Source organism: Rhinichthys klamathensis, unplaced genomic scaffold (genome assembly GCF_029890125.1).
Source record: "Rhinichthys klamathensis goyatoka isolate OS25496 unplaced genomic scaffold, OSU_Roscu_1.1 h1tg000579l_1, whole genome shotgun sequence".
Lineage (NCBI taxonomy): Eukaryota > Metazoa > Chordata > Actinopteri > Cypriniformes > Leuciscidae > Rhinichthys > Rhinichthys klamathensis.
In genome coordinates this window covers 77,796-100,378 of record NW_026607043.1, presented here as the reverse complement: position 1 = coordinate 100,378, position 22,583 = coordinate 77,796, and the positions used below count along the sequence as shown (strand labels likewise).

General features: G+C 37.1%; 1 protein-coding gene across 2 annotated transcripts; it reads left to right on the top strand.

Annotated features, from left to right (window-relative positions):
* Positions 1-661: 661 nt before the first annotated feature.
* Positions 662-21,286, top strand: slc22a16 (solute carrier family 22 member 16). 2 transcript variants are annotated; one of them, XM_056240126.1, is made up of 9 exons: positions 662-756; positions 12,651-13,121; positions 14,326-14,443; positions 15,119-15,433; positions 15,967-16,201; positions 16,688-16,815; positions 19,902-20,011; positions 20,677-20,776; positions 20,927-21,286. In XM_056240126.1, exons 1-9 carry the CDS (start codon positions 707-709, stop codon positions 21,083-21,085), a joined length of 1,686 nt encoding a protein of 561 aa, XP_056096101.1. In that variant the 5' UTR covers positions 662-706; the 3' UTR covers positions 21,086-21,286. The 2 variants fall into 2 exon arrangements, with proteins under 2 accessions (XP_056096101.1, XP_056096100.1); XM_056240125.1 differs by having other exon boundaries at positions 20,656-20,776.
* Positions 21,287-22,583: the final 1,297 nt, after the last annotated feature.

Here is a 22,583-nt window from a genome sequence, read left to right as displayed (position 1 = left end):
GTAAAGCACATTTGTGGAATTAGACTTTTGACTCAAAACCATACTAACTGAGATATAGCCCTTGTGACAGACTCCCTGTGACAACTAGCCCCGGTCTAAATGATTTATTAACAGAGGATGCACTGACTGATTGATTTACTCATTGATTGAATTAACACATTTGCTAGAGTAATGGTCTATTTGATTAACGTAACTCTTGTCTTTGGAGGATAAAATAAATAAATTAAAATTAAAACACTGTTTAATTAAAACACTCACACGTAGCCTACTTAGGCTAGTAGCCTAGACAGTAGACACTGACAAAGTGAGTGGGCATGTTCACAACAGATTTCGCTTGACATGTATTAGGCTTCCATTAAGCCTAAATTATTTATTATACCCATTTCACGTCACAAGGATATTTCCAGGGGCACCACGAAGCACTCTGCATAACCTGACAAGAGTTATACTTATAACAAGACAAACTTGAAGCAAACGAAGCAATATGATCTAATTTCGGCAGTTATGGGCACTGATGGCTCTACTTCACTCTTCGGGGTGTCGCATTGCCAAATGTTACGCGAACGTTTTGGTTTTAATCGTTGTTTGGCTTGGAGTGGAAAGTTCCCCACCGAAACCGCCCCTCCTACTAGATCTAACATGTACAAATTGACTAGAGTCAGAAGAGTCCTTCACACACTTGAGGATCAAGCTGCACAAGCTGAAAATGACCACTGGCGTGGAGCGACTATTCGACGAACTTGGACACTTTAAAAGGTAGCCTTTTGTTTCCGAACGGCACATTGATAAGTCTTTTATGGGAATGGACACATATATGTCAATATTTACACCAAATCATAGTTATATCGTATAAATTATGTGGAATTTTCATTTTGTTCCCCTTTATAGAAGCGCGTAAATGCACGCGTGCGGTGTTGAAGACGTACACGAATATCCAATTGTAAATAATGTTTACAATTTTACGTTAAAAGTGTGCTTAAAATTATAATGTAAATACTTATTTTAAATTATTTACATTTACTTTAAACTGCAGGAGAAACTTTAGGTTACTTACAATATAAGATTTTAGCCTATAAAAGTCAGTTGGCTACAAACGTTTTTAAAATAGGCTATTGTAAAAAGAAAAAAAGAAGAAGATAAAAGCCTATAATTACCAAGGTAATAAGTAATAATAATAATAATAATAATACATTTTATTTGTAATGCGCCTTTCTCAGACTCAAAGCGCTACAGCATGTACAACAACAAAATAATCAAACATGGAAGTAAAAAATATAAAAGTATCGAAAATAATAAAAATAATAATACAATTATAAATTAAAAGCTAGACTAAAAAGATGTGTCTTAAGAAGTTTCTTAAAACAATCCACTGAAGCAGCATCCCTAATAGATGCGGGTAGGGCATTCCATAACTTAGGCGCGTTATAGGAAAAGGCTCTTCCCCCCATGGTTTTCAATTTACAACGAGGCTGATACAGGGAGAGAGAGCCGGCAGAACGGAGAGAGCGAGCGGGAGTGGATGGAGTAACCAAATCGCCCCAGCGAGCAAACAGTCGTCTATAATACGTCTAAAAGACGTAATTGTTAGACATCCAGAAGACGTCCTCACAGGAGCCAGAATGAAAGTTTTTTATACGTCTTTTCAGGACGTTGTTTAGACGTCAATTAAAGACGTGCTACAGACGTAATTTTTAAACATCCAGAAGACGTCCTCACAGGAGCCAGAATGAAAGTTTTTTATACGTCTTTTCTGGACGTTGTTTAGACGTAAATTAAAGACGTGCTACAGACGTAATTGTTAGACATCCAGAAGACGTCCTCACAGGAGCCAGAATGAAAGTTTTTTATACGTCTTTTCTGGACGTTGTTTAGACGTCAATTAAAGACGTGCTACAGACGTAATTTTTAAACATCCAGAAGACGTCCTCACAGGAGCCAGAATGAAAGTTTTTTATACGTCTTTTCTGGACATTGTATAGACGTAAATTAAAGACTTGCTACAGACGTAATTGTTAGACATCCAGAAGACGTCTTCACAGGAGCCAGAATGAAAGGTTTTTATACGTCTTTTCTGGACGTTGTTTAGACGTAAATTAAAGACGTGCTACAGACGTAATTGTTAGACATCCAGAAGACGTCTTTACAGGAGCCAGAATGAAAGTTTTTTATACGTCTTTTCTGGACATTGTATAGACGTAAATTAAAGACGTGCTACAGACGTAATTGTTAGACATCCAGAAGACGTCTTTACAGGAGCCAGAATGAAAGGTTTTTATACGTCTTTTCTGGACGTTGTTTAGACGTAAATTAAAGACGTGCTACAGACGTAATTGTTAGACATCCAGAAGACGTCTTCACAGGAGCCAGAATGAACGTTTTTTATAAAAAAAATTTGGACATTGTTTAGACGTCAATTAAAGACATGCTACAGACGTAATTGTTAGACATCTAAAGGCAGCCAGAATAAAAGTTGTATTAGTCACGTTTTCTGTAGTATAAATGTCAAAGAAGACTGTTAAAGACCCATATTGAAACGGAAATCCCATTTGTGCATTTTGCAAGGATCCAACTTTAAAAAATCTTTACTTCAAAACAGTGGCAGTGAGTTAGTTCTCACTGAGAAAAACCCAGTTACTCATTGTTAATGGTTGTCGTGTCATGAAACTGCAGACACACAGACCATAGACCTAAATAAGATTTGAAAGAATTTTGATAATATTGAATACTCAATTGAATACGGGAACTGTGTAGTGTATATACAAGTCTTGCATTTGTATATCTTATCAATATAATTGTAATAAACTGCTTACCATTTGCCTGTAAACCAAACTGATCACTCCAAGAAATCAACTATTTAAATCTCAAAATATATATTTTATTACTATTTTGTTCTACTGGACCAAAACTTAAAAGCCAGAACAGTAAAGTTATAAATTAACACAATTTCCCTTTAAATAATCTATAAAATGTTGTTAAAACAGTATAACATATCAATTAACAAAATGTGGCTGCTATAAGCTTCACAAGCTTCATTTATAGCGGCAAGCCCCGACTCTCCCGGGGGCATGTTTCAGATGATCGGCTGCAGACTTTATTTGGGCCTCTGTTGCAGCTGGGTCCCATTTCATGACAGCAGCTACAATCAAAGCAAAAAAATACACATGTAAAATAAATAAATACAAACGCCACTGTTGTGGTTTAGCTTGCAGCAGAGATGCATAGAAAATTTTAGTACTCGAATCAATGAAATGAAACAGTTATTAAATCACAAATCAAGTAAAATTACATCAAGCCTGATATAAAGCATTCCACACACACATACATATATATATACACACACACACATATACATATATATTTTCGTATTCGTATTGAACCGTTCGGTACGAGGCTTTCGGTTCAGTGTGCATTACAAACCGAACGGTTTGTTGGACTATTTTTCCTGCTGACCAAAATTTCGTTATTTAAAATGTAGGGGCGTGGCAAGCGTGCTCATAATGTAAGAGATGCTGCCGCGACCACAACATTGCCCAACATCAAATAGCAAACGTAATGTAAGCGGAACGAAACTGCAGCTGCGCTACTCGTTATTGTGTGGTTGACGGATCGTTTATCAGTTTGGACCAATCCAGCGTCTTGATCAAGCGACACTGTTACTACACAGCACTAAGAGATCCAGTAAAGAAAGCAGTTGAATTTGCCACTGAAGTAATAATATCGCAGCGAGATCTAGTGAGAAACATTCACATTTCTCCGTTATTAACGGATCAAACAGCGCTGACGTGGAAAACAGGAATAAACATTGTGCCATGAATGAACTATCCAGTGCCCACAGATCAGCAACATTCACCATGGATTTACTGTAGTAACACTACTAACTGTAACCATGGAAGTTTGGCAGGAATAGTAGGCTATAATGCTTTCAAGTAACGTTACGTCGGTTTTATTTCGACATTATGAATAAAATTGCTGCCCTCAAATGTTAATCTGAAATAAAATAAACCTTTGTTTATAACTACTACAATATTACAATTAATTTTTTTCAAGGAGCAAGGAGCTGTTTTTGTTTTATATGCTCCTAAGAAGAGTCAAGTGTAGCTCCATCACTGCTCAAAGTAAAAAATTATCATACTTTGATGAAAAATTATTAAAAAAATTAAATCAAGGAAATTTCTCTGGCTTTTCTTTCTTTTTGCTGTATCAAAAACGTACCGAACCGTGAATTTTGTGAACCGTCACACCCCTAACATATATATTTATTTACATTTGAATAGTTATCAAAGACCTGTTTGTGAAAGGTTTTTTATTTTTATTATTGTTTATGTTAAAACTAGGGGTGTGACGGTTATTATATAACCGTGAGACCGATGGTTATAGTTGAACACCGTCATTAGAACTTGTGGTGGCAATTTTAATGATATTCATTGATCTTTAGTTAAATATAGATGATTCAAAGAATGTCACATGTGTGTCTCTCACTTGTAGTGAGAGAGGATTCTGTTTATGTACCTGGGGAGGCAGAAGAGGGAGACACTCCAGAGAACAGACGAACAAGGACCTCTGACCTAGATGTCAGAAGGCCACTTAGTGCAGGGGAGCTTAGTGGGCCAACTAGTGACGTCTATGGAAAACTACTGGGAGGAAGGCTCTGGGGGGAAGAAGGCCTTGAAACTAAGATAAAAGCTAGTTCAGTCTGTCTGGGGGTGTGTCACTCTTCTGCACAGGGTAACAACTGTGTATTAGACTGCTCCTATTCTTGCAAGAATAAATACTTCTATTTTATATAATTTGACTCTGAGTGTCTCTTACGCAGTGATGTTTGTTTGAGATGAATTTTTGCCACAATAAACTCTATAACCGCCAAAACCGTGTTATTAAAATATATTGCAGATAAGGTTATACTAATATCAGTGTTGGGGAGTAACGGAATACATATACCAGCGTTACGTATTCAGAATACAAATTATGAGTAGGCCTAACTGTAGTCTCCACAGAACAAAAAAAATTGTAAAAAAAAAAAAATTGGGTTTGCATTTATGAGGAAAAAACAATGTTACGGACATGAGCGCTCTGAACGCGGCACTAAAAGATGCTTTAAAAATTTCACAGACACACCAAACAGAAAGCACAAAACCTTTCTTTAAAGTGCATTTAGTTTTGTATTAATTGTATCTTAATTTTAATCAATGTTTCATCAACCAATTGCCTGGATTTAATAAATAAGAAGTAAATATAGCAGACGATAAACACGGAGGCGCCGGCGCGTGAACTGGAGCTCGTCTCATAAATGAACCGAAACTCAGCATATAAGGTAGCCTACTTGCCTCACAGACAGGTCTACTTTTAAACAGAACAATTCAAAACGTAAGAATACAGACTGCTCTCTGCTTATGTAATAAGCAGATAATCCGTATGAATTGTGTATTTCTCTCTGGCGCGTTGACTACTGCGAAGATCGTGAGTCAGCATCGTCAACTTCATCTTTGCAGCCGACACTGGCAAAGAAAACACTTGTTTATTAATAAACAATTAAAATATCTCATTGCTATATTTTACATATTCATAATCATTACTTTTGCCGGTTCTTTGTGACAGATTTTAGGTGCTTATTGGCAGCACCAGCCTTACATGTTACACCACCGCATCACCGCACCCACCAGAATAGGCCTGTTTGATTTTTTTTTGTTAAAGTCCCACTCCGATCATATTTTGAGCTATTTTTAAACATTCCCAGTGGTCTTTAAATTATGATTATGCCATTTTTAGCCAAAATCACAAAACCTGTGCCGTATTCTGGGACTTCGCTTCAGCAGAGCGGCAGTAGCTCATTAGCAAATCGCCTCTGCGTTGTGGGCGGTGCCGTTGGCACGGAGACGACCCTCCCCCTGCCCGTTGCTGAGAGCTCTGTCTCTCCCGCTAGCTTACACCCCCAATACCGGTGGGGCAACAGTATTATATACACGTTAATTATTATTATACGAAGTTAATCAAAGTTATCACCGATCACCAATCATTATTTCACTCCAAGACATCGCGTGTGGAGACGCCCAGTGGAGTTACTACGTCACAACTCCAGTCTATTTTAGCCGGCATTTTAGCGTCTGCTACTGATTCACAGCCATTTGAATGTAGAAATACTCAGAAATACAAGCTTATTTTTCTCAAGATATGTCCTCTAACATCAGAAAAATGCCACAAGAACATGTTAACACCTAGAAAAACATTATTTTCATCGGAGTGGGTCTTTAAGGATTTGTTTACTGTGTGTGATTCATTTAATGGAAAGCTCAAGTCACTGCTAGTTGTCTGGCTGTTAATTCTAAATAAACGTAGAGCAAGTAGCAGTGTCTGCTCGTTTATTCAAACTAAGTTGTCCTATAACAGACGAACGTCGCAACGCTATGTTTTTTTTTGTTTTGAAAACCAAATCTTTTGTATGTGAAAGAGCCATGCGTTAAAAGTCAGATGGCACAAAATATGAACAAAATAAATAAAATAATTGAATATTGAATTGCATAGCATCATATTTTTCTCCATTGCATCGTATTACATTGAATCGCATCGCGTTGAGTTGAAATCAAATCGCACCGCATCGTAATAATAGTGAATCGCATTGCATTGCATCGGTAGCTGCTTATATGTAGCCTATCTTTAATGTATCGTATCGTTGGCTATGCATCGACATGCGTATCGCATCGGCCTCAGTTATGGAGATGCACATCCCTAATACCTACATAGGAAAAGTAACTACATTTACATACTGTGAATCGTTTTTTTTAAATCGAGAATCGTTTTTGCATCGAAAATCGCTATTGAATCGAATCTTGAGCCTAAAAATCGGAATCGTGACATTTTCTGAATCGTACACCCCTAATATAAACACACATAGCTGTTTGCTTGGAACACCTCTTTAATTGTAAATTTATTAAATCACATGTAAGGTTTATAAATAGTAGCTAAAGGAGAGTAAACTGATACCCCCTTTATTTTCTCTACCTTATGCCGTCCGAAAGGGTATGTGATTTTCTTTCTTCAGATGAACACATTTTAGAAAAAATAAACTAGACTTTTAGAAAAATTATCCATCTCTTGTGTTTGTGTTAAATACTGCAAGTGAATAGACACCAAAATGCGGAAGGTCGAAAAAGTCCAAGAGCATTGTAAAGCTCACATGATAAATGCAGAAAACATCTTGTGTGAACAACACAGCAGGCTGTACTGTATGAAGTTTCTGGTGCATGCACTTGCATTATATTGGCTTACAATAATGGATAATTTTTCAAAAAATCTTTGTGGAAAATATACATCTGGAATGGCACGGGAAAAAATAGATTTTTTTTTATTTTGGAGTGCACTGTGCCTTTAAAATTGACTACGGTTTTAGATACTGCAATGGATACTTACTAGTGATGGACTTGTTTCTCTGTTGGTGCCTGTTCTGCTCCGTAAACATTGTTCCAATGCTTGATCTAAAAAAAAAAAAAAGTTAAAAAGTGCGTTAATAAATTATTGATCTGGGTGACATAGGACCATTTTGAATGTGTTCCTTAAATAAATTATACAGGTTATGTGTTATATAAATCTGGAGAACCCTTACTAAAATTAACAATGTTTTGTGACACTAACCAAATGGTAATAAATTATTGTAATCAATCCACCATAAAAAAAACATGGTTTCTACACCTTTACTATAATAAAAACCATGGTTAATTTAGCAAATGTCCTTAAAAGAACAGCTCATCCAAAAAAAAAAGAAAAGTTCTCTCATTATTTAGCCTACTCACCCTCATGTTGAAACTGTATGAGTTTCTTATGTAGAACCATAATTAAGATATCTTGAGAAATGCCTTATTTGTTTTTGTTTTTCTCATACAGTTGTTTTATTCCCAACATTCTTGTGTTTCACAAAAGTAAGTTAGACATTTATTTTTGGGTCAGCTAGGCCTGTATAAACTCAAGAAGATAGAAGATAAAACATTGTCTGGAGGGTTTGAACCAGTGTGCCTTTGAGCAGAGTGTCCATGTTCTGCCTCTATTTCACGTGTATTTTATGACAATACTCACCATCTGAAGATCGTGTGGCTGGATAATATTTAACGTTACTCCCAAAATGCCTGGATCATGAAGGAAACACACACAGCAATATTAGCTATTTGTTTTTACTTAGGCTACTAACAGAGACATTTACAAAAGCTTGCAAAATTGACTCACCAGCTCCAAGACAATAACGTTAGGCCTAACTTTAACGTTAAATCCCGCGATCAACAATTTAAAAGCCTAGTTTGCAGATTCTTCTAGACTCGAGTAAAGGAGTGTGGTTCGAGTTCTTCTGTCTAAAGAGACAATGTTCTCAGTTCACTCATTGTAAAGCTCCAATGCTGAGTTTTATTTTATTTTTTTATCATAAACTAAGTTAGCTGACAATACACATGCTAGCTCAGCACATAATTAGCCTAATACATTGGAATACCGTACTAATATCAATATTTCTCTAATCGCGTTTAGATTCTCAATTTAATACACTATATTTTGATGTATTAGAATTTGTATAAAATAAAAAGTTATTTACGTTACCTTCCGTAGATTGCAATATGTCCATTGTTCGTTGTCCATATTCCTTGTTTGTTCTTCATTTACATCCCGCAACTCGCTCAAAATAAACATTTAGCAGTCCGATGTAAAATAATCCATGTTTTAAACAATGTAAAAGCCACAAAACCGAAGTAGGTCCCGAGCAGGAGCACAGACACCCACTCACTTCAACTGACGTATTCAAACTTGACTGGTAAAGGCGCGCATAGTTGTCATTGGCCAGATTCCTGGATGACAGTCAGAATAACCAATCATGCTCAAAACAACTCGGAGAGACAGCCAATAGTGTGAAAACATTGCAATAACAGGACAATATGAAATGTTTTAAAAGAAAGAATAGGAAAAAAATATACACGTGCTATTTAGTTGTATTTGTAGGCTGGCTGTTATATTTAATCAATTGTTTAAATGTGTTTTCATTGCAGTGCATGATTAAAAATGAAAGATAAAAAATGAAAGATAAAAAATGAAAGATTAAACAGTAACTTGTATACCATATATAATAACATTTATTTATCACTGTTCTGATAAACAGCAATTTATCAGAACAGTGCATAATGAGTGTCCTTACATGCAAACCGAAGCATTGAGAACTTTGTAAGTGTATAGACAGTTTAATAAGAAGATACTTTACACAGACAGTACAGTTAGCGCATACAGACAGGAGCCATCTTGGAAAACAGTCTCGACCAATCGAACCACGAGAGTGAGCGAACAGTACGTGTAGATATTGAAGATAAGATAAATTATATTTATTTTTTTATTTTCTCTGTTGCGTTAAGTGCTTCTCTTATGCGAGACTGTTTTCCAAGATGGCTGCTGTCTGTATGCGCTAACTGTACTGTCTGTGTAAAGTATCTTCTTATTAAACTGTCTATACACTTACAAAGTTCTCAATGCTTCGGTTTGCATGTAAGGACACTCATTATGCTGCCGTGTTAGTGTGGGGCTAATTTGAGCCTTGTTAATGGTATTAACTAGCGATCTCTTTTTGCTTACTCGATGCCCAATATACTAGCGTTATAAGCTAAACTGTTTTTAGAGATAAAACTCTTTACATTCGATTATCATGAAAACAAATCTCAGGGAACGATTTAGTCTGTACCAATGTGTTATTACACCCGAGGTTCATTTTGCGCCGGAGTTCTCCTTTAAGCCTGTAGTCCAGACTAAAATGCACGTTTGAGCTGTATTACCTGAAAGCAACTTGTAGGCTATACTGACATATCTTATGTCAGTGCCATTGTTTTGTCTCAAGATGCACACCAGTAATGTTTTTTTCTTCTAAGGTACATTTTTAAAAGCTATAATTGAATGCCCAAATTTAACTAAGGCCTAATCCTGGCTTTATATCTAAACCCTGTCTGTGAAACCGGGGGTTAGAAATTAAGGGGTTAACCCTAACCTTAACCCTTGTCTACAGACTTTTATTTAACAGCATGGATACTCCAAGGTGTTGACTGCAGTGGTTAGGTCTTTAGCATTGATAAAGGACAAAGATCTTCTCACTGTGACAGTCTGTAATGTATTTTAGCAATGATTGTTTGTAAGGATTGTCCCTAAAATAGAGCTATTGATGCATTCAAGACATGTCATAAAGATCGTATTTACGAATTGAACACACATGAACGCCACCACAATGATGAAAATAGGAAGTTATTTACTGTAAAATTAGGATATTTTTTTTACAGTGCAGTATGAACATCTGTTCTGAACTAGTTCTGGCTGTCAGTGGACGTTTAGATAATGGCCAGATTGGACATCTTTTATTTACGTAATTTATTGACTGTTTCTGGATGTCAACGGACGTCCAGATTATAGTCAGTATGAACGTCTTTTCTCAACTAGTTCTGGCTGTCAGTGGACGTTTAGATAATGGCCAGATTGGACATCTTTATTCACGTCATTTATGGACCATTTCTGGATGTCAACGGACGTCCAGATTATAGTCAGTATGAATGTCTTTTCTCAACTAGTTCTGGCTGTCAGTGGACGTTTAGATAATGGCCAGATTGGACATCTTTATTCACGTCATTAATGGACTATTTCTGGATGTCAACGGACGTCCAGATTATAGTCAGTATGAACGTCTTTTCTCAACTAGTTCTGGCTGTCAGTGGACGTTTAGATTGTGGCCAGATTGGACATCTTTATTCACGTCATTTATGGACCATTTCTGGATGTCAACGGACGTCCAGATTATAGTCAGTATGAACGTCTTTTCTCACCTAGTTCTGGCTGTCAGTGGACGTTTAGATAATGGCCAGATTGGACATCTTTATTCACGTCATTTATGGACCATTTCTGGATGTCAACGGACGTCCAGATTATAGTCTGTATGAATGTCTTTTCTCAACTAGTTCTGGCTGTCAGTGGACGTTTAGATAATGGCCAGATTGGACATCTTTATTCACGTCATTAATGGACTATTTCTGGATGTCAACGGACGTCCAGATTATAGTCAGTATGAACGTCTTTTCTCAACTAGTTCTGGCTGTCAGTGGACGTTTAGATAATGGCCAGATTGGACATCTTTATTCACGTCATTTATGGACCATTTCTGGATGTCAACGGACGTCCAGATTATAGTCAGTATGAACGTCTTTTCTCACCTAGTTCTGGCTGTCAGTGGACGTTTAGATAATGGCCAGATTGGACATCTTTATTCACGTCATTTATGGACCATTTCTGGATGTCAACGGACGTCCAGATTATAGTCTGTATGAATGTCTTTTCTCAACTAGTTCTGGCTGTCAGTGGACGTTTAGATAATGGCCAGATTGGACATCTTTATTCACGTCATTTATGGACCATTTCTGGATGTCAACGGACGTCCAGATTATAGTCAGTATGAATGTCTTTTCTCAACTAGTTCTGGCTGTCAGTGGACGTTTAGATAATGGCCAGATTGGACATCTTTATTCACGTCATTTCTGGACTATTTCTGGATGTCAACGGACGTCCAGATTATAGTCAGTATGAACGTCTTTTCTCAACTAGTTCTGGCTGTCAGTGGACGTTTAGATAATGGCCAGATTGGACATCTTTATTCACGTCATTTATGGACCATTTCTGGATGTCAACGGACGTCCAGATTATAGTCAGTATGAATGTCTTTTCTCAACTAGTTCTGGCTGTCAGTGGACGTTTAGATAATGGCCAGATTGGACATCTTTATTCACGTCATTTATGGACCATTTCTGGATGTCAACGGACGTCCAGATTATAGTCAGTATGAACGTCTTTTCTCAACTAGTTCTGGCTGTCAGTGGACATTAAGATAATGGCCAGATTGGATATCTTTATTCACGTCATTTATGGACTATTTCTGGATGTCAACGGACGTCCAGATTATAGTCAGTATGAACGTCTTTTCTCAACTAGTTCTGGCTGTCAGTGGACGTTTAGATTATGGCCAGATTGGACATATTTTTTTAAGTCATTCATCGACTAATTCTGGATGTCACCGGACGTTCAGATTATAGCCAGTATGAACGTCTTTTCTCAACTAGTTCTGGCTGTCAGTGGACGTTTAGATTATAGCCAGATTGGACATAATTTCTCATTGTCATTAATCAACTAATTCTGGATGTCAATGGACGTTCAGATTATGGCCTGGACGGACGGACGTGATATCAACCTGTTTTGTATGTCCACAGACGTCGCTTGCTCAGTGGGGCAGATGTAACCTGGAGCCAACCCATGTACTGCTTTATAGGTTAAAATCAAAATTTTAAAATCAATACATACATCAATACAAGTATATACATTTATGAAGAGATATTGTTAACTGTATGTTAAACAGGATATCACAACTGTCAACCACAACAGCATTTTTACTGTTAATTTAACCACTGCATTGTGTAAAATGTCATTGTAAACAGATTTCTATTGCCTTCATGTCAATTAATGTCAGTATTTGCACAAGTTGGCAGTGTCCTTAAAATTACTGTTTGTATTTATTGAATATTTTATGTATTATTGATAATCAATGATGTGTGCACCTTGTCTTGTCACTCTTGCACGACTTCCAATTTATCCTTCTACTTTACCTTCAGGTTTCAGGCATGTCTCTACTTTGCTGCTATTTTCCAGGCCATCTCCTGTGGAATACATTACCTGGCATCGGTTTTCTTAGTTGAAACGCCTAAATTTCTTTGTGACACTCCAAATATTACAGACATTCTATATAGAAATCACTCATCAACCTCTCTGGCAGATATCTGGACTCACTACAAGCCAGGTGATGGGCCAGTGGTTGTACGGACAGCTAGAGGAGACCAGTGGGAACTTAGTCCTTGTTTAAAAGCGCTGCGGCTTGATGTCATCAATTTTCAATACGAGTTTTTTGGGAACAAGACTGTGGAGTCATGTGGTGGCTTTGTCTATGATCACAGCGAGGTTGAGCAGAGCATCGTAACAGACTGGGACTTGGTGTGTGAGAAGGAATGGCTGGCCAAGCTTTCACAGCCAACGTTTATGCTGGGAGTTTTGGTTGGAGCCTTGGTGTTTGGGGATGTCGCAGACAGGTAAATTGACTGTTGCATCTTACTCACACACACGGTTACAAACACACACTCAGAACTTGAAAGCGATATTACCTCTCACAGACACAGTGGTTTTCATATTAACATAATTATATTTAAAACACACCACCCCTAAACTTAACCTTTAAAGAAACCTGCTTACATTATTAGATCAAACAAAGCATAATTCGGCATATGTATGAGTATTTCAAATAGCAAAGACCATTTCAAATGTCCTCATGAGTAGAGTTTTGACAATTTTCACTATATTTGTGAGGACATTTTCAAAAAATTCCCAAACTGCACAACTCAAATGCATTCAAAGCAATGGAGGGACAAAAATGACAGATAAGCTAATGGGACAGATTATTACAGTTTAATACAGTTACCTTCATCAGGGCAGTGAATAAAAGTTACCATAAGACTTGAGATGTGTTTGCAAGAACACAGCATGGTCAGCAGCACAAACAGGACTGATCTGTTATTTAGGACAGAAAAAGAGACAAGGTTGAACAAGATAAGTGTAATCTATGGTACGGTACTACATTAAACTTGAACATTTAATATTGCAGCATGGTTTACAACTGGCAAATATTTGCTTCTGCGGTAAGAAAACTAAGAGCACAGAGAGCAGTACAGGATGTGAGATATGCAGACACTGGATGGCTGCATAGAAACAGGATATCACAGGTTCACCTTCCAGAAACAGGGAATGAAAGTCGATTTCCATACTGGACACCACTGTATATTTGATCATGTTCATTTTGCAGATTGGTCAAGGTTGAACAAAAGTAGTAGAGTACTATTTTGTTCTAGGAACGATTAAACAAATGCATAGGGATGGAAACAACTGTGGAATGGTCAAAGGTGAAGTAATTGTGGTGTACATAAGTGAGAGATTTGCATGCATAACAGCCCATTGGTTTGCCTTGATATTGCAATCGGCCTGTTTATCTTTAAACAGCTGTTCACACATAAATATCAAATTGTGAATAGAATACATTAACTGGCAGTTGCCAATAGTACAACCAGTCTCTTTCATGCCAGGTGTTTGGAAACATAGAAGTTAAGCTGTAGAAGCTCCAGTTGAAATGAATATAAAGCAAAAGTTTATATAAAGCTATTTTGTTTTCTGAAGCTTCCTAAAGTTTTCTGTAGATAATGAAATCATGTTTAATATAAACATTTTTGCTTTCCCATATTCCAGAATTGGTAGACGGCCCATTCTGATGGCTACCAGCTTGTGCCAGTTTATTTTTGGGGTGACTGTGGCCTTCACAGGAAACTACTACCTCTTTGTGGTGATGCGTTTCTTTCTTGCCATGGTAAATTAATTGGTCCATGTTCATAATACTTACATTCATGCATGCACATGCTCATCACAGCTGAGAAGCTCCACACATAAATTGCTGAAAGAATAAAAAATATTGTGAAAACTGACTCGAAAAGTCATTCTATTTTATTAAATTAAAACACAACAAAGCAATTTAACACTTTATAAATTATTTCCTATTCCTATAACTATTTAAATTGTAGTTAAAAACAAACAACAACTTAAGCCCTGTTAAAAAAAAAGCATCACCCTCTTGATTAACCGGCTGCTCAAAGCAGAAGTAAATCAATTGTGAACGTTTTAACTGCTTTAAAACATTTCCTGGTCTCTGATGTTTTGATAAAGATATCAGGGTATTTATTTAGAATTATTGATTAGCTGTGCCAAAACTGAATTACTGATTAGCTGTGTCTGATTAGAAGTGCCAGAAGCACCCTTAACCCAACTCTCTCTCTCTCTCTCTCTCTCTCTCTCTCTCTCTCTCTCTCTCTCTCTCTCTCTCTCTCTCTCTCTCTCTCTCTCTCTCTCTCTCTCTCTCTCTCTCTCTCTCTCTCTCTCTCTCTCTCTCTCTCTCTCTCTCTCTCTCTCTGTCTCTCTCTCTCTCTCTCTCTCTCTCTCTCTCTCTCTCTCTCTCTCTCTCTCTCTCTCTCTCTCTGTGTGTTGGCAGGTGTCGAGCGGGTATCTGGTTGTAGTCTTTGTCTATGTGACAGAGTTTACAGGAAATAAGGTGCGCACATGGACCTCTATGCATGTGCATGCTGCCTTTGCTGTGGGCGTCATGGTAGTGGCTCTGGTAGGGTATCTTGTTCGTGTCTGGTGGATCTACCAGATCATCCTCACTCTCAGTACCTCTCCATTCTTGCTCTACTGCTGGAAGTTTCCAGAAACACCCTTCTACCTGATGGCTAAAGGGCGGTACAAAGAAGCCCAGGAGCTGCTGGACACTATGGCCTACTTCAATGGCCTGCCACCCACCCTTAAGGTAGACTCACTCTGACAACACGTGGAATTCCGTTCCTGCCATGAATTATACCCATCTCAGACATCTGGTAAAAAAATTCAGAATAGACCTTATATATACTTATATACTTTGATGTTAAACAGCATTACACCACATTATCACGCACTATCTGACTCCACGTTAAAATAAGGAAATTGAAAGAAAAGTGACTTGCAAAAATAAATAGGTACCATGATTTGAAATGCAATTTTAAAAGAAGCATTTTAAACCTCAAAGAAAAATAAATATCACATAGCAATTGCTGCCAAAAACCTGTTGCCAGCATTTGCGAGGATATGGGCAAAACTAACACATTTTATCATATTATTTACATTTAGAAATTACTAACCTAGACCAAAACTAGGATCAGTACATAATGCTGAGATACTGCAAACTTTATAATGAAATATTTTAGGTGCTTGATTGAAAGATTAGAACAGTTGTGGAAAGTAACGGATATGAGAAAAAGTGGTATTGTTAACAGCTTGTGTTTATTGGAATATCACTGATCTTAGGTGTCAGAGCTAAAGGATGATGGAGCACTGTTAAAGGATAATAAGCAATCAGGTGGGACCGCAATGGAAGTCGAGAAGAGGCTAAGCATCCTGGACATGTTTGGAAGCTTGAAAATGGCTGGCCGCAGCGCCACCTGCTGGGCTATCTGGTTCATCGGAAGCTTGGGATACTATGTCTTCAGCCTGGGGTCTGTCAACCTGGGAGGAAATCAGTATATCAACCTCTTCCTGGCTGGTAATGTACTGATGTGTGGTTATGTTTGTATGTGCTACAAACATAAACATTTGTATGTGTACGTGGTTTGTTTTTTCAGATCAGAATAATCGTTTATTCACCCTTATGTCATAAACCTCAATCACATAATTTTTTCATGGAATATAAGATAATAAACTGTTGGTTGACAATGAATGGAGAGTGTAGCTTTTAAGCTTGTCGGAAAAGCACCATAAAAGGATCATAAGACTGCTTTGTGCACTTGTCCTTAACTTGAAAGCTTTAATTGTAAAATGAAATTTTTGGTGAGCTATTCTTTAGAGGCAAAAATAAGTTTAAATAAAAAATAGTATAAGAGATACATGCAAACACATCTACTAGCACGATGCCTTATTGTATTGCATTGCTGGATTTTGAGCATTTCCACTGAGCTACATGCAGTTAAGTTTTAGTAGTACTGAAGTGAACAGCACTTAACTATCCTATATTTGACTGTTACTACTGTAGGTGCTGTTGAGATTCCGTCATACTTGATTGGCTGCTTTGCAATGGATCGTGTCGGCAGGAAGAATACATGTGCCCCGGCTCTGCTGCTCGGTGGAGTAGCCTGCATCCTCATTATTGTGGTGCCCCAGGTATGAGATCACGTGTGTGTGTGTGTGTGTGTGTGTGTGTGTGTGTGTGTGTGTGTGTGTGTGTGTGTGTGCATCATGTGATATAGTAGTACACTGTTAAATTCACAATGAAATGGAAGTAGCAACAACCTTATCTTCTGTATTGTGACATACAGCTAAGTGTAACAGATTATCTAAAAAGATTAAATGTAGATTACATGGTTCTATGTATCAGTTGTTGATTGGATTTTTAGATGTGAGAGTTTCACTCAAAAGTGAAGGCAGATGAATGCAAGCTTGCATGTGCAGGTTATAGCAGACTAAATGATTGGAGAAGTCCTGCATACGTCACCAGAGAGAAGCCTGTCGTTTTCACTGGGATATTCAGTTATGAGATTTTGAAATCGAAATGATTGAGGTCGAAATAAAAAAAACAGTAACAGTGTAAGTATACAATAAAGTACTAAGTAATAGTAATTAACTACATGTACTTACTATATAATTAGGGTTAAGGTTTGGTTGCATGTAACTATGCATAATTGACTGTAATTACTAAAGTAACTATGTAAAATGTGTAACAGGGATACTGTAAAATAAAGCGTTATCAAATTATTTTACAATGAGATCAATAATGAAAAATGAAAAAGGAAGCATGAAATGTATTTAGAGTAAAGTATGTTAGAGAGAGAGAGAAAGAGTTATATATTCTCTCTTTTCTAGGCTATGTATTTACTTTTCATAGCAAATTTTAAAATGAGTCATTCAAATTTCTAACCAATTATGGAAAATCTCAATCTGGCTAAATCAACTTGACAGCTGACCATAACTCGTGATTTTAAGTTGTTTTGATAGATCTAGAACCAATATGCAACACGTTGCATCATCATCATATTGGAAAAACTGAGTGATTATTAAAATGAATGATTAACCCTGGCAAGAGAGGACATGTGTGTGTGTTTGCTTTTCACATGGTAACTGGGGCAGCTGCGCATCAGTCTTTTGTTGTTTGTAATTAACCTTTTTCCACCCGCTTTCTTGATTTCTTTCACTCTTCTTCCCTAGTGCTTTAAACAGCAGTAATACATTCACTGCATATGATCCAATCAAGATTCATCTTCTGAATCAAGTTTTGATTTCTACCCAAGCACTAGCGACATTATATATATTTACTCTCAGTACATGTAACAGCTCCTCTGTTGATTCGGCTGACAAGTGTAATTTTTTTTAGTGTGCAGGGTGGCATGTCTGTAATTATTATATTTTTGACTCTTTCGTGTGCTGAAGACACGCGGGTGTGTTTGTGAAACGATTGGTCACGGCATACACATCCCACTTCATATAGGGGAGACCAGGGATAATTGCAATAGGGGATGGTTGCAACATGTCATTTTTCTCCAATCAGAAACAAGCTAGAGTGATGACACTCACACTGCACATGCTCAATTGGATGCATTATTTTTACATGCTAAATTTATTTTAATATATTTGACACAGTAGTCATGTCAGTATGTTTTCCTCTCTCTGTGCTGTAGTTGGTTTCAAGTGTCAACTGGACAACTATCCCCTTCTGTTCAGTGCCAAACTTAAGTTTAACTTAAAATAAGTGGCGGTTTTCGCAGTGTCCTAGCAGCCTCTTGAATTATAGATCTGCAGGTGTAAGATAGTCTTCTTGGCTTCTTGAGAGTAATACATGTGCACATGCCTTGTATGTCAGTTTACCATTGCTGTTGGATGAAAGGTTAAAAAAGTAAAAATGTTTCAGTTGCTACTTCAGTAAATGCCATGCTCACACACATAACTGAATCAGAATCAATACATTTAACTGCTTTTAACCCTCATGGTTGTTAAACGTTGCAATTTATAACAATAGTGTCTAAAAAGATTAGCTTATTCACAAAACTCTTGCACTATTAGTATACACATCAGCGACTCTTTCTAACTTACATCAATCCCCCAGTAGGTGGCGGAAAGTCACACTTTATGAGTAATTAAATCACTCAACTGATTAGTTCAATACACTGATTCATTCAGTAACTAAACAAATTACTTACTTTATAAGTGACACATTGAATCACTGATTTGTTCCGACTGCGTCCGATTATCGCCTACTCGTAACTCGAGTAGGTAATTGTTTTTAATAAGTAGTTACTTCACAATCATTAAAAAAGTATGTTCTATAATATAGTATGAATGTGTGTAGTATGAATATTTGCTACCAGCTTCACTACCTTTTACAAATCCTCTCCCATGGGCTCATGGGATAGTAAAGTGTCCATTGAATAAAGTGTCCAAGTAGGATATCCATGCAGGTACTTTTCGCCAACTGTTATGAATATTGTGAATTTAGACATCTTACTAATTTCCCCTTATTTAGAACGAAACAAAATGAGTGAATTACTGAATCGAACCACTGAGGTTTTTTTTACAAAACATTCATTCTGATACTACTTCATATTATATCATTTTTGTTGGCGAGCCAAAAATAGATTAAGTAAGTGGCAATATTATGTCAATATTACCTTATTGTTCACTGAACTGTATAAAAGAATCACAATAATGTGCTGTTGGTCTGAATATCAAAATTTTAAGAACAACAGTACTCTTTCATTTATTATGTATTGATTAAAAATTCAGGTCACATAAATGGAGCAATATGAATGATAGAAATCAAGGAATGTAAGTAAAATATGTAAACTATGGAGCGCATTTCTCAGTCAGTCTCCAAACAGCCTTGGTCACTGAAAGCACAGGCTATGAAGAATGCGTTAGTGGGATGATATTCCATCAGGATCACGTCACCCCTCATAACTAATAGCTGCACTGCTGACACACTGAAATGGCCGAGTGTGGCGTTAGCACAGCCACCGTTGCTCCAAAAATGTATAAATAGACCTGTCATCTAAGTGGCTGTTTATACATATGGCAGCTGCCTGCTTCTGAGAGGGGTCCGAGGGGATATGTCTTGGGGACGTTTAGACTTGTGCCTGATCCCAAATTGAATGCAGCCCTACTATGGCCTGCTACTGGCAAACACTTCCAACAGCTGATGACTAAAACTTTGTTGCTGATAAATGTAGTTTCACTGTGTTTCTCTCTCTTCATTTCAGGATATTGAGGTATTGGCTATAGTCCTGAGTATGACAGGGAAATTCGCCATTGCCATTGCATTCGGTCTGATTTACTTGTACACCTGTGAGCTTTACCCCACAACTATCAGGTATTTGTTGTACTAATACACTATAAGTCCAGATTGTCCACACTAAAGGCTAGACACTACACCACATTTAATATCTGAATGGGGTCATACACTTCTCAACATATAAATGTTAGAGAGACATACTGGGAATCATGCATTGAACGACTGATGATCACACACAACCAGACTTTTTGGATGCTCCGAACACAACAAACTCTCACAGAAACATGCATCTCCTAGCAATGACAAATGAAAACAATGTGTTCTAAAATCAGCTCAAAATATCAAACATTTGTCTGTTCCCATCTTACACTGCATTTTTTTTGTGGTAAAGTCTAACTGCCGAAAATCTCCAGACTGGCTCAGACTTTCAGCGACTAGCGTTGACTTGTCCAGACTGCAAAAAACTGTGTATTCCAGCCTTTAGGCTGTCTATCACTAACTACCTCACGATACACACTGTCTGCAATAGATATGTTACTGTAACATAAAACACTCTGATGCACTACAATATCATAATTGGACTTGATTAAACTGCACAAACGGTTCAATCTCTCTGCTGTAGTTTTAATTTCATCAGTTTCTGAAGTTCACTGTACAGTAGGATGATCGTTACAAATATGCTTTCCAGTGATTTTTTGTATAGACACTATATTTAATAACAGACACCATATCTGGTCCGGCAGGTCTCTGGCTGTTGGCAGTGGTAGTATGATGTGTCGGGTGGGAAGTGTGGTGGCTCCTTTCTGCGTTTACCTCGCTGACATCTGGATCTATCTGCCTCAGGTATGGAACCGCAATCAAAAACCTTCTGTTGACTGTCTGGTCAATTGTTTAAGACTTACAACATTAAGACTTAAAGCATGATACAACACGAATATACATTTTCTGGACTGAACAGTGCTGCAGTAACTTCTGCTCTCTCTTATTCTGTAGCTCATTGTGGGAATTCTGGCTTTCATCATCGGGATCCTGACCATGTTTCTTCCAGAGACTCTAGGACAGCCCCTCACCTCGACTTTGAAAGAAGCTGAAGCTCTGGGCTCCAAGCCCAAAACAAAGAATCCTCCAGCACTAGAGATGAACCAAATATGAAAGCATAAATCCTTTTTTACACAGGATTCCTGAAAGTGCCTTTACTGACTGACAACAGTACATACTCCAATATGAATGAGATATCAATTTTTTTTTGAGTGTGCTACAGTTTTTTATTTTTTGCAGGCATTTGTGGGTAGATGAGGCTGTGTTGTGCGTGAGTGAGTTTGGATAATTACTGAAAATATTGGTGGTATATTTGATTGTGAATGGTTTGATATTTTGTAATTGTTATGAAAAGTATTATCTTAATTTTACCCAAGTAGGAGCTTATTTATCTAAACTGCTAAGTATTACATTTTTGCATTTCAGCCCAAACCACTTAACGCACAGACGCTTAAGGTGTTGTCACATTAGTGAAATTGTAGCAGATTTGTCCACTGTCTATGTAGTGATGCATGAAGCACAGCTTACACAGAAGTCCCTTTTAAGCCAAGAATCCATGGCCAACTTGAACCCGTAGCGAAATTCTTGTGGATTCCTATTGAAATTATTGGATTTCACTTAATCACCTAAAAGTAAATGTGGCAGGCTGCACATTTCTAAAAAATCTATTTGCATTTCCTAAATGGTTTGAATGTAAGAAATGGAAATTTAGTTTTGACTCTACAAATTCAATGAATTATAGCAATGTGAACATAGTTAAATGATGAACATTTCTATGCACTAATGTGTTATGGATCTTAAACTACCATTACTGTATTAACAAAACTCAGCTGTAGTGGACAAGGAAAACTATTGTTCATTATCAGTTAATGGTGTGATGAGTTTCTATGTATATTTAATTGAAAGACAGACCTTGTTTTGTATGAAGCTGTTTTTACACAATTGCATCTCAGGGTTTTGCTCCAAATCTATCAGTATTGTTCATAGTAAACTGTGACTGTACTTTATAATACTTCAGAACTTTATGTTTATGTTTACTCTTCCTGTCCTGTTATCCATCACTTTGCTTGACATGAGGAATGTATTGTTTAGAAGAGTTTATTAGTAGTATTAAAGGGTTCACCCAAAAATTATTACTCTTCTGCCAGAACTAGAATCGCATATGGCCGTGACCGGAAGAAGGGATTATAGTTTATAAAGTTATAAATATGGATTTTTATTTTTTATTTTTGTTACAAAAATGCATCGCTTCACTTCAGAAGGCCTGTATTAATTAACTCTGGAGCCATATGGATTATGATGGATGGATGTGCTTTTTGAAGCTTCGAACCCTCTATTCACTCCCATTATAAAGCTGGGAAGAGCCAGGATATTTAAATATAACTCAAGATTTATTTACAATTATTTAGAATAATTGTGTTTGGCAGAAATAAGAAAGTCATATACACCTAGGATGGCTTGAGGGTGAGTAAATTATGGGATAATTTTCATTTTTGGGTGAACTAACCCTTTAAGTAAGTAGAATTTATTAAAGTAATTATGTGCTGAAAAAATGTTTGTAAAGTCTTAAGGGATTTAAGGATTTGATTATTTGTAATACACCTATCTTTTT